Source organism: Neofelis nebulosa, chromosome 10, assembly GCF_028018385.1.
Source record: "Neofelis nebulosa isolate mNeoNeb1 chromosome 10, mNeoNeb1.pri, whole genome shotgun sequence".
In the NCBI taxonomy this organism is placed as follows: domain Eukaryota; kingdom Metazoa; phylum Chordata; class Mammalia; order Carnivora; family Felidae; genus Neofelis; species Neofelis nebulosa.
This window is the reverse complement of record NC_080791.1, coordinates 74,496,792-74,508,881: the sequence shown is the minus strand read 5'-3', so window position 1 is coordinate 74,508,881 and position 12,090 is coordinate 74,496,792. Positions and strand designations below refer to the sequence as shown.

The 12,090-nt window shown below is 37.9% G+C and overlaps 1 protein-coding gene across 7 annotated transcripts in view; it reads left to right on the top strand.

Moving 5' to 3' along the window:
- UEVLD (UEV and lactate/malate dehyrogenase domains) overlaps positions 1-12,090 on the top strand; it is a 55,584-nt gene that overhangs the window by 11,687 nt on the left and 31,807 nt on the right. For 6 of the 7 annotated variants that reach the window (XR_009249818.1, XM_058688427.1, XM_058688422.1 and 3 more), the window contains exons 3-5: positions 1,872-1,937; positions 7,723-7,886; positions 11,471-11,606. Coding sequence is in view for 6 of the 7 variants with exons in the window: in XM_058688427.1 (XP_058544410.1) it covers positions 1,872-1,937; positions 7,723-7,886; positions 11,471-11,606 (366 nt within the window). In the remaining variant the exon portion in view is untranslated. Of the gene's footprint in view, positions 1-1,561; positions 1,636-1,871; positions 1,938-7,722; positions 7,887-11,470; positions 11,607-12,090 lie in introns of all 7 variants that reach the window. The other variant, XM_058688425.1, reaches the window with a different exon arrangement.

The following is a 12,090-nucleotide window of genomic DNA, read 5'->3' as shown; positions in this document are numbered from 1 at the left end:
GTACAATTTAGTGATTCAGGACTTACATACAATACCTGGTGATCATCCTAGCTAGTGCACTCCTTTAAAAAATATCTTACTTATTTAAGCCATAAATCAATAAGAAAAGTGAAACTAAATTGAAAGTTACAGAGGCACCTGGGTGGCTCAGTTGGTTGAGTGACAGACTCTTGATTTCGACTCAGGTCATGATCTCACCATTAGCACAGAGCTATCAGCACAGACCCTGCTTGGGATTCTCTTTCTCCCTCTCCCTCTGTCCTGGCCTGCTTGTGCGCTCTCGCGCGCGCGCGCTCTCTCTCTCTCTCTCTCTCTCTCTCTCTCTCTCTCTCTCTCTCTCAAAATAAATGAGCTTAAAAAAAATAAAGCTCACTTTTTTTTTTCTTAATTGCATCTAAAGATTATAAAATTATAAAATCTTAAAATTGTAAAGTTGGGAGTCTGGTATCTGAAAATGATTATAACTTTTATATTGTAAAGGTTAAATTGTAGTGTAGGGCTAACGCTTAGCTTGAAAAATAACAGCTTTGTGTTGACACTGAAGGTTAAGAGATAACAGCCTTGCTTTGCTCTTGTAAACTAACCTCATACTCTTGTAAATTAGGCTTCACCAATTAAGGAAACAAAAGTTCAAAGAAAAGAGCATCAGAGGCAGGGTCAAGGAGATCCACTGGTTGCAACTTAGAGGCAGAAAGTCTAAAATAAACACCTCATTAGGCAGCTGTTTCTAACTCATCTGGCAACTGTTTCTAACTCATCTGGAAACTGTTTCTTTGTTCTGTTCCCAGGTGATGATAAAACGATGTGATCGGTTATAAACTCTGTACCCCGGCTGGTCGAGGCCGCACTCTTATCAAGAGTGTTGGTCCTGATCGGTCGGCCTTGCCTCTCATTGTAATAAACTTTGTTGTGACTGTCACTGGTGCCCGTAGCATTCTGTTTCAGGAGTCGTGTGGATGCAACAATATGTGACAGTTATTTGATGATGTCCCTGAGTTTTATAGTCCTAAACTTTTTTTTATATATTTATTTTTGAGAGAGAGGAGAGAGCGCACTCTTTTTTTTTTTATTTATTTTTTTTTTAATTTTTTTTTTTAACGTTTATTTATTTTTGAGACAGAGAGAGACAGAGCATGAATGGGGGAGGGTCAGAGAGAGAGGGAGACACAGAATCGGAAGCAGGCTCCAGGCTCCGAGCTGTCAGCACAGAGCCCGACGCGGGGCTCAAACTCACGGACCGTGAGATCATGACCTGAGCCGAAGTCGGACGCTTAACCGACCGAGCCACCCAGGCGCCCCGAGAGCGCACTCTTAAGTGGGGAGGGGCAGCGAGAGGGAGGTAGAGGATCTGAAGCAGGCTCTGTGCTGATAAGCAGCGAGCCTGATGTGGGGCTTGAAGTCACGAACCTCGAGATGATGACCTAAGCCAAAGTCATATGCTCAACCAGCCAAGCCACCCAGGCACCCCTATGGTCCTAAAGTTCTTAAGTATGTTTTCACATTATCACATTTGATCCTTATGACCACTTTATGATGTAGTCTTGCTTTCTTTATTTTATAGATGATGAAACTGAAGGTCAAAGGGATTCAAGTAACAGCTTCAACAGTAAAGCTGCATGTGTCTAAGTGGGGAAAGTAGGTCTAGAATCTGGAGTTTCTGTATCAAAGCTCTCTGTGCTTTCAGCTATCCTCTTGGCTTTCTAAGAAAACAGTGTGTGGTAATTTCCCCTTGTCAACATAGTTACAGATGCCAAGATGATGAACCTTAAAAATTAGGTGTGCTTCTGTATGTGGGTCTGTGTGTGCGTAAACTTTCATACAGTTTTTTCTACTTTTGAGTGTACATTTTGGGGCTTTTATTTTTCTTCCAGTGTTCAAAGATAGTTCCCAGAAAGACCTGCTGAATTTCACTGGCACTATTCCTGTGATGTACCATGGTAAGTGTGGAAGCTGAGAAAATGTGGGAATTTTGTAAAAGAACATTTTAACAAGAGCTTACATTTGTTTAGTCCCATAACATTCTCTAAAGTATTTTCACATATAACATGATGTACACAGAACCTTATTGCATATAGCAGAATGCTGTCCCATTCAAGGTGGCCTAGATTAATATCAACAAATTCAATTCAGTTCAAAAAATACTTAACAAGTATCAACTATGTGCCCACTAGTCTGCTAGGTGCTGGGGTACAGAGGAGAGTAAGACAGATGTTGGGGAAGAAGACCTTCCTCTGCCCTGTAGTCCTTCCAGCTGGACTTAGAATCAAATTGACATAAGACAGGTTAACAGGAGAAAATCAAATTTAGTAGGTGTGCGTAGTGGGGAATCCACACAGACATGAGATTCCAAGGACAGTGAGGGAGCATGAAGCTTATCTGAGCTAAGGAGAGGGGAGGGGCCTGTGGACACAAAAGGGAGAAAGACCACTAGCAAGAAGGGAAAGGAGATACTTGGAAAAACAAAGGTTGCCCTGTTACGCAGCTAAACTCTAGGTAAAGGGGAGTCTCTTTTAATAGCTCTCTTCCAGGTACAAGCTCTTCCTCCCATTGTAATTTAGGCAGTTGAGAGGGAGGAAGAAAGCTTTTCCTGAATCTGCCAAGTTTTGATTACTTTTAACTCAAAATAATCTTTGTGCCAAAGTGGCCCATCTTGGGGCAGCCTACCCTGGGCCCCTACACAGAGACAGGCCTGATTTTATGGACAGTTCTCTTTGCTTTCCATAGCAAAATGCAAGGATCACACCTTCTTCTCCATTACATCAATGTTTTGATCCTCTCTGTTTCCCTCTGTATGATGTCCCCATTGTATGGGTGAAACTCAGTCTTAGCCTAGTCAAGCGATTTACCTAAAACCACACCACTTGTATCAGACTGTCACTTGAAACTCCAGTAGGAAATTGGGGGCCATTAAAACTCAAAGAAGGCATTATATTTTCAAGTGATCTGCCTGCTATCAAGTGATAGCTAAGTGTTTGCCAAAAAACAAACAAACAAACCAAAAATTGCTAGTTCCCCCATTCTTAACTCTTCCTATTTGTCCAAACCTACTTCTATCAGTGTTCGAGAGGACTAACCTTTCAGGTAGGTATTATAGGTGATTGCTTATATGGTATGATGTGAAGAAAACCAGTGAAGCTTTGGTTCTAATAGATGTCTCTGAAGGGGTGTCTGAAATCCCACCACTAAAAACCTATCCCTGGTCTATAATCCCAAGAGGGTTAATATCCCAAATCACTAATACATAGTGCTGTGTTTATAGAAAATACTTGGTAAATATTTGTTGCATGGTTGAGTTTATTTGATTACTGACTGAAGGGGCTTAGTAATAAATGAATTTGCTGGGCAGTTGAGAGAGGAGGTAACTAAAAAGGGATGAGGAGGACCTGAAAACAAATGGGGAAAGAATGGTGGAATTTGCTCCTTTACAAAAAACTCAGCACTGTATTATAGGAAGACACTGCCCAAAAGACACCAAGGAGCTGTATTTTGGGGGACTTTTTTCAAAGTAGGTATTTCATTATGGTAGTCCTAGACTGTTAACAAACCCTTCTTAATTTCTGCCCCTCCATGATCACTCACTGCGTGAGGTTCACTCATGTGTTATTCTGCCACTGTTTATGTCCCACTATGACACCTCCTTTGGCATAGGAAATGCATAGGAATTCAGTTTGGTTTGTACTTTTTTTTTATTTTTAAACATTTTTTTTAACGTTTATTTTTGAGACAGAGAGAGACAGAGCATGAACGGGGGAGGGTCAGAGACAGGGAGACACAGAATCTGAAACAGGCTCCAGGCTCTGAGCTGTCAGCCCAGAGCCTGACGCGGGGCTCGAACTCACGGACTGCGAGATCATGACCTGAGCCGAAGTCGGCCGCTTAACCGACTGAGCCACCCAGGCGCCCCTCAGTTTGGTTTTTATACATAAGAATATGGTTCGAGATGGAAGTAGATGAGCAGTGAGCTGGGCTCTGCAGAAATTGCAGAATTGATTTTTATTTTCCTCCTTGTTCCTCTCCTGCCAAACTCTCAGATTCTTTTCTGGCTGCCTAGAAAACTTTACTCAGACCTGTTCCCCCCCATTACTTGTGTTCTGCATTTATTATGATTAGATGTTAGAGAGAGAGAGAATTATTGCCCCCCCAGTGATTGGTTGACTGATTTCATTCCCAATTCTTACCCACCCCAATGATGTCAAGGGTAATTATATATTAACAGAGGAGCTCATCAAGTGAATCACTGCTTAATAGCATTTCGGTTTCAAAGATAGTGTGAGGGGGTAACAGGAGGGCATAAATCTTATTTTAATATCATTGGTAAAATGCCCCTCATTGGCGTTCTGCATTTCCTGAAGCCGAGGAGTTATTTCATTGATCCTTAAGCTGGATCTTCCAAGGTTTTTTTTTCTTTTTTTTTTTTTTTTGCAGTACACTCTTTTTTCTTTGCTTTTGAGTAGAATTATATCAACTCTTTGTGATCCATAGTAGTTACTTCCTGCTGATCAGAGGTCAGAATGTTACAATAACAGATACTAACTCCAGAATTTGTAAAATGTTACAATAATGGATACTAACTCCAGAATTATGAGGATTAAGTGAATTACCATAAGTAAAGCTCTTGGCATAGTGCCTGGCACATAATGGATGCTTAATCCTGTATTTCTTTCAGTTCTTAGTTTTATTAGTATAATAATAATACATACTTGTGCTAAAAAAAAAAAAAAACTTAAAAATTGAGAAGGGATGAGGTTAAGCTTATAACTAACCTCCTACCCAGTCCTATTCCCCAGATGAATCTTCCATTGATATTTCCTTATGTGTATCTGCAGACATTTTCTGAATCATTTCTTATTATCTCTCCAAGATTGTGTGAAGGTTATGATGACACTTTTTATTCATCCACTGTACTTGAGAGATGTGTATCATCTTAATAAGTGATACCCATCTGAATTTTATTTACAGCTAACTTAAATTATATTTTTATGATATAATTACTTCAGATCTGAAGACTCTACCAGGATTTCTGACTCTTTGGTAATGAATTCCTGAAAGCTAACTGGGCAGGGAATGAGGCAGGGCAGTGGCTAACAGAAAAGAATGGGAAAGAAGAAAGGAAGAAGAGAGCAGAACACCAGTAGTGAAATCTTACCAATTGGACATGGGAATCAGGCTCACCAGTTGCTTTGCCAGGCATGGGCTAGTAAAATGCATGAATGCTGCTGGGGAAGAGCATTGATGGGGGCAGCAGATCCTTGATCAACTAGGAAGATACCATCAATAGACATTTCTTTCCTTTTCTTTAATGTGTGGTACTTAACACAGAAAGCGACACCATGGAGATTTGGCTCACTACTCCAGCTATATTATGTAACAAGAAAATTTGCATGGCCTAGAACAGTGGCTTTCAAATGTCTTGACTGTGACCCACAATAAGAAATACTGTACTTTTATATACATAGCTAGCATACATGCATGTGCACACACTCATATGTGTACATGTGAGTACATGTGCATTATATGTACATGTAATGTACATATGTACATTAATATATGAAACTGCCAGGGGTGCCTGGGTGGCTCAGTCGTTTAAGCATCTGACTCTTGATTTCAGCTCAGGTCATGATCTCACAGTGTGCGGGTTTGAGCCACACATTGGGCTCTGCACTGACCATGTGGAGCCTGCTTGGGATTCTCCCTCTCCCTATCTCTCTTTCTCTCTCTCTCAGAAGTAAATTAGAAAAAAAGAAACACCATAATGCCTGTCATGTATTCTATTTTCTTTTCAATTCCATTTGAAAATATTGCTTGCAGCCCACTAAATTAATTTTGTGACCCATTTATTGCGACCACTATTTGAAAAACACTCTCTAGAGAGTATGTAACATTAGACAGAATAACTGCTTTTGGAGAAATTTGATGGTGTCTCAGTACCTGTCAGTCACTTTGGGGTGCTACAATCACATGACTTTATAATCAGAATTATCTATGGATCAGTAGCTATGCCGGTAGCCAAATAGTAAATACTTAGACACTATGGTGACAGATGTTAACTAGACTTATTGTAGTGATCATCTTGCAATATGTACAAATATCAAATCATTATGTTGTACGGTGAAACTGTTATGTTATATGTCAGTTATATCTCAATTAAGAAAAATTTTTTAATACTTAGACAAAAATAGAAGAGGAGTGTTGTTCTCAGTACTGCTGATATAAAATAATAGACCCGCAAGTATTAGGGCATTTCTATAATACTGATTTGCAATCTTAGTTGCACATTAGCATTACATGGGAAGCTTTTAAAAACTGTTGTCCATACCCCATCCCATTGGATCAGAAACTGGGAGAGTGGCATAGGTGTTGGTATGTTTCCAAGTTTCTTAAGTGTTTCTAATGTGCACACAGGGTTGAGTATTGTTGTATCCTTAGAGGAAGAAACAAGATGAGAAAAGTAGCTGTCAGTGGAAGGATGATTTTCTTAGTAAGAAAAAGATTTCAGTAGAAAACAATACTTTTTTTATTTATACCTGCCCTATAGTTAAACCTTCAACATGGGTTTGAAGTAAATTGCAAAAATTGCCAACCCTTCATGGTACTTACCATATGATGTACTGTTCTAAGCATCTTACATACCTCAACTAATTTCATCCTTGCAACAACCCTATGGGGTAGGAGCTATTATTACTAGTTCCATTTTATAGAGGAAGGAATTGAGGCACAGACAGGTTAAATAACTGGCCTAAAATCATAGAGCTAGTAGTCGTGGGTGAAACTAGGATTTAAAGGTAGGCATTCTTGGTCCCGAGCAGCCATGTTTGTAAGTATAGTGAAAGACCTGCAGTAAGACTGTGAGTGCAGGAATTGACCATCAGGAGATACAATAGATAGAGCTAATGGAGTTGATCGGATTTCTAGTTTAAGTTTAGTTTTTACACTTTTATTAGGTCGTAGATCTGGGCTTCCTGGCAACCAGAGCCGTCAGAGGTTTTGGCTCTCAGTAGTCATTACACGTGTGTGGTTGGAAGATCATGCACTCAAGTTCCTGTCTCTCAGTACACTGGGCAAGGTGATGCTTAAGGTTCTTTTCAGCTCTAAGTTCTATGATCTAACCTAGCTTGATGACGGTTAGTGAGTAATTTGCGGGTCAGTATCAAATGTATCCAATTCGTCTTTGTTAATTCATTAATTTTTCATGTGTTTATCCATTCACCTATTCTTATGCATATAGGAAACCTTTATTGAGCAATCAGTATGTTGGGCCCTATACCTGGTGTGGGGAAAATAGAAATGAATAATACCTAACCCTCTGGAAGTTTACTGTGTAAAAGGAGACACAGATCTGTAGGCAAGTAACTTCAATGCAGAATAAGTATAAAAATAAAAGTGTCCACTACCTTTCAAGAAAGGTACAATAGCTCTGCTTGGGTGGGGCAAAGAGGTTACATAGAGAAGATACTGTATCCCAGACTCCTGGTACAATAGGTCCTGTAAATATTATTGAATTGAATTGGATGAGCTGGCCATTGTCGTAATTAAATTTCTTCAGATGTTATGCTGGTACTTTAATGGGAACATGAAAATGGAGAAGTAGGCCTCGATTTATGTAAATTCTTTATATATGCACTTGACTAGACTACAGGTCTTAAGATGCCACCTAGCCATACCATAAATATAATGAATATGCTTCATCATTATTCGAAGATGTGTTTATTTTGTCTCAAATAGGTAATACATATAACATACCAATTCGTTTGTGGATCTTGGATTCCCACCCTTTTGCTCCCCCCATTTGCTTCTTAAAGCCAACTGCAAATATGGGTGTCTCAGTTGGAAAACATGTGGATGCTCAAGGCAGAATATACTTGCCCTATCTTCAAAACTGGAGCCATGTAAGATCAATTTGGATTTTCTTGTAAAAGTTTTTATTTCTCTGGTGGTACAAATTATTTTTCTCATGGTACAAATAAGTGAATTTTCTTTTAATGACACTCCTCATATGGTCTTTGAAAGTAATTGAGCTCCCTAGAGTCACCTAGGTTCCAGAACCCCAGTGACAGACAGCAGCCTGCATGAAGCACTCTCTCCAGGTCTGGAGCCAACTATTATTTGCTCTCTCTCTTTTTATAGTTGTTTACTGCTTATAAAGCACATGAAAAGCTACTAGCAAGATATTGGGCATTATTTCCTAGTCCCTCCTTATTAGAGATTTTTATGTAATATATGTATTTGTTTATAGTTTTGGGAGGGCCTGGGGGAGTCAGTTGGTTAAGTATCCGACTTTGGCTCAGGTCATGATCTCACAGTTTGTGAGTTCAAGCTCCTCATTTGGCTCTGTGCTGACAAGTGCAGAGCCTGCTTGGGATTCTCTCTCTCTCCCTCTCTCTCTGCTTCTCCCTATGTGCCCTCTCTCTCTTTTGCTCTCTCAAAATAACTAAATAAAAACTTAAATAAAAAAAGAATGTATTTTTTGTTTTGCCTGTTTTTGACTTTTATGTAAATTGAATCATACTGTATATAATCTTTTATTACATGTTTTGTTTTAACTGAGCATTAAGTTTTAAAAATGCATTCACAATGATATATGTAATTAGTTTATTTGCTTTAAAGTTCTCACATTATGTAATTTTGTAATGATATATGTAACTAGTTTATTTGCTTTAAATTTCTCACATTATGTAATTTTGTTTTCTGTATTTTTCATCTACCATTATTATATTGAGCATGTCTCATATTAAACAATCTGTTCAAAATACATGGTCTTTAATTGGTTGCCTGATGATCTAGCATAAGGATATTGGCATTAATATATTTACAGATTGCTCTGTTGTTAGAAATTTAATGATAAGCATCCTCAAATATAAATACATATAAGCATAAATGTGTATACATTATAAATATTTAATAATTTCCTAATGATAAATCTCTAGGAATGCAATTACTGAATCAAAGCTTAGAAATATTTTGAAGGCTATTCTTACATATTGCCAACTTGGCCTCCAGAAGGTAGACAAAATGTATTTCTACCATCACTTGAAATCAGTGTAGAATGCCAGTTTTCCAGCACTCTTGCCCTAACCAGAAGGTATTATCATTAAAGCAAAACAAATCTTTGCTTATCTCTATATATTTACTTACAAGGATGTACAATATGTTCTCATTTTTATAAGTAATTAAGATCTTTATGAAAGGATAATTTATAATATATTTATATATACCTAGAAAATTGTAGGGCAGGAGGACCAGAGATCCCTGAAGGAGATCAGGAATATGTTGAGTCAAGCGAGATTAGAGTAAAGGATGGTGTTAGGATTATCACTTTTTGTTTTATATACATCCTGTGAAAAAGCATGCAATTATGGACACGTTTTACTTTGTTTTTACAGTTTTCTCTATTTTTCATATATGTAAAACCTTTAAAAAGAAGAAAAAAATACAAGAAGGGATGAACACCAAGTGGTTGGTAGTGGAGTTTAGGTGCAGGAACATTGACCTTTTACTTTATGAATTTGTACATCATTTGCATTATGTCGTGATTTTATTTAATAGGATTGCCAGTTTAATGTGATGAATAGGGCATAATAAAAATTTATCCATTGGAGGGACAAAAATGATATCTTAATGTTTAGTTGTTTGATTATTTGAGAAATTAAAGTATTTTTCATATATTGATCACTTATGTTCCTTTTTAAAAAAATTTTTTTTTAATGTTTGTTTATTTTTGAGAGAGCGAGAGTCAGAGTGTGAGTGGCAGAGGGGCAGAGAGAGAGGCAGACACAGAATCTGAAGCAGGTTCCGGGCTCCAGGCCATCAGCACAGAGCCCAATGCAGGGCTCGAACTAACGGACCGTGAGATCATGACCTGAGCCAGAGTCAGATGCACAACCAACTGAGCCACCCAGGCGCCCCTAGGTTCCTTCTTTTTTTAATTGTTTATCGCCTTCAGCCATTTTTACCCTTCTTTCCGCCCCCCCCTCCCCCCAGCTATCCTCAAACGATATTTTGACATCTGTTCCCTGTTGTGGGAATTCATCTTTCCAGTTCCCTTTTTCTGGTTTTCATTGGCATCTCTTTTCATAGTTTTGTTGTTTAATAAATACTTAGAGATAGCCCTATTAACCTAGTTGAGGTTGTATTTGATTTGAGTTCAGACACTATTGATTTCACTTTACTATTCTGAGCCTCTTTATTATAAGCTAAAACTAGTCTTTTTTTTTTTTTAAGCTAAAACTAGTCTTAAATTGCCCTATTTAAAAGTACTGCAGCAACTTTAAGTTCCTCACGTAGTTGGAATTATGTGATAGAATTACATAGAATTTTGGAGCTGGAAGGAATCTAGAGGCTGTCTAGGCCAAAGATTGCAGATGTTTTCCCCAAGAAATTCAGCGTGCTGTGTTAGACTTACAGAGTTTTGTTGAACAGAAAAGTGGGTTTGTTTTGCTCTTAATACGAATTTGAATGCCTGTATGTACACTCCAGTTTGTCTCAATAACCATCTCCCCAAATGTTCTTAAACTTGCCAACTTCCCACATTATGTTATCTGCTTGGTCTTTAAAGGTGTTTGAGCTTTTGATCCTAATAGCTTCATCCTCTTAATATGTAAGTAATGAATCTCTCAGACTTTGGGAAATTAAATCCTTTTCAAAATAAGCAAACTGCTAAATATTTTCAATACTAATAAATATTTTACTCACAGCATATATTTGCATGCATTTGTTTCTCATGATAGCCACTTGGGATTTATTATTCATATTATATTGCTGATAACCCTGAAGCTCAGAGAGGTTAAGTGAATTTCACTAAGGTTGCTTAATAAATTAAAAGAAACAGTACTGGATTAGATAATGTTTTATCAGTGTCACTTTTCTGATTTGATAATGCTTACATAGGAGAATGTCTGTTTTGTTTTTTCTTTTAGGAAATATACACTAAAGTATTTAGGGGTGAAAAGGTATCAGATCTACAATTTATTGTCAGTTTGTTCAGAAAAATATGTAGAGGGACACAGACTGAGAAAATATATGTGTTAAAATGTTAACATTTGGGTGACCTGGGTGAAGAGTATATGAAAATTCTTTCTACTATTTTTGTGACTTTTCTATAAGTCCGCAATAATTTCAAAATAAAAAGTTTAAAAAAAGACTGTTCCTAAATAAATAAAAAACGTTGAAAAATAAAATAAAAAAATAAAATAAAAAAAGACTGTTCCTGAATATAGGTACTCTGCTAGTAAGCATAGTCATGCTATTTTCCCATCTTTTGGAGAGCCGGATTAGCATTTCTCTAGTTTTCAGGTAAAAGAATTAAGTAACTTTTCAGTTAAAAGTATCATCTAATTTGTATGATAATTTTCAAAAAATAAGAGCATAATGTAACACTTTCTTTGGGTTAACTCTTTAACAATACATAGGTTAATAAGGTAGTGTTCTTGAGCAAAATCTTTGCATCACTTTTCCCTTTGTGTGTATTCTGCAGCCTAAGTCTGTCATTGTTGGACTAATTAAAGAAATGATTGCCAAGTTTCAAGAGGAACTTCCCCTGTATTCTCTACCATCGTCTGATGAGGCACGGCAGGTAGACTTGCTAGCCTATATTGCAAAAATCACTGAAGGTTTGTATTTTTGTTAACCAGAGAGTTATGAGTTTACAATTTCTAATATCCTTTACTCTCTGCCACTTGCTTTCTTTTTCTTTAAAAAAAAAAAAATACTTATTTGGGAGCATCTGGGTGGCTCAGTCGGTTGAACGTCTGACTTCGGCTCAGGTGGTGATCTCGCGGTTGGTGGGTTCGAGCCCCACGTCAGGCTCTGTGCTGACAGCTCAGAGCCTGGAGCCTGCTTTGGATTCTGTGTCTTCCTTCTCTCTCTGTCCCTCCCCCACTCACGCTCTGTCTCTCTCTTAAAAATAAATAAACGTTAAAAAAAATTTTTTTTTATATTTATTTCGAGAGAGAGAGAAAGCACGAGCAAGGGAGGGGCAGAGAGAGAGAGAGAGAGAGAGAGAGAGAGAGAGAGAGAGAGAGAATCTCAAGCAGGCTCCATGCTGTCAGCCCAAAGCCTGACATGGGGTTCGATCCCATGAACCATGACAACATG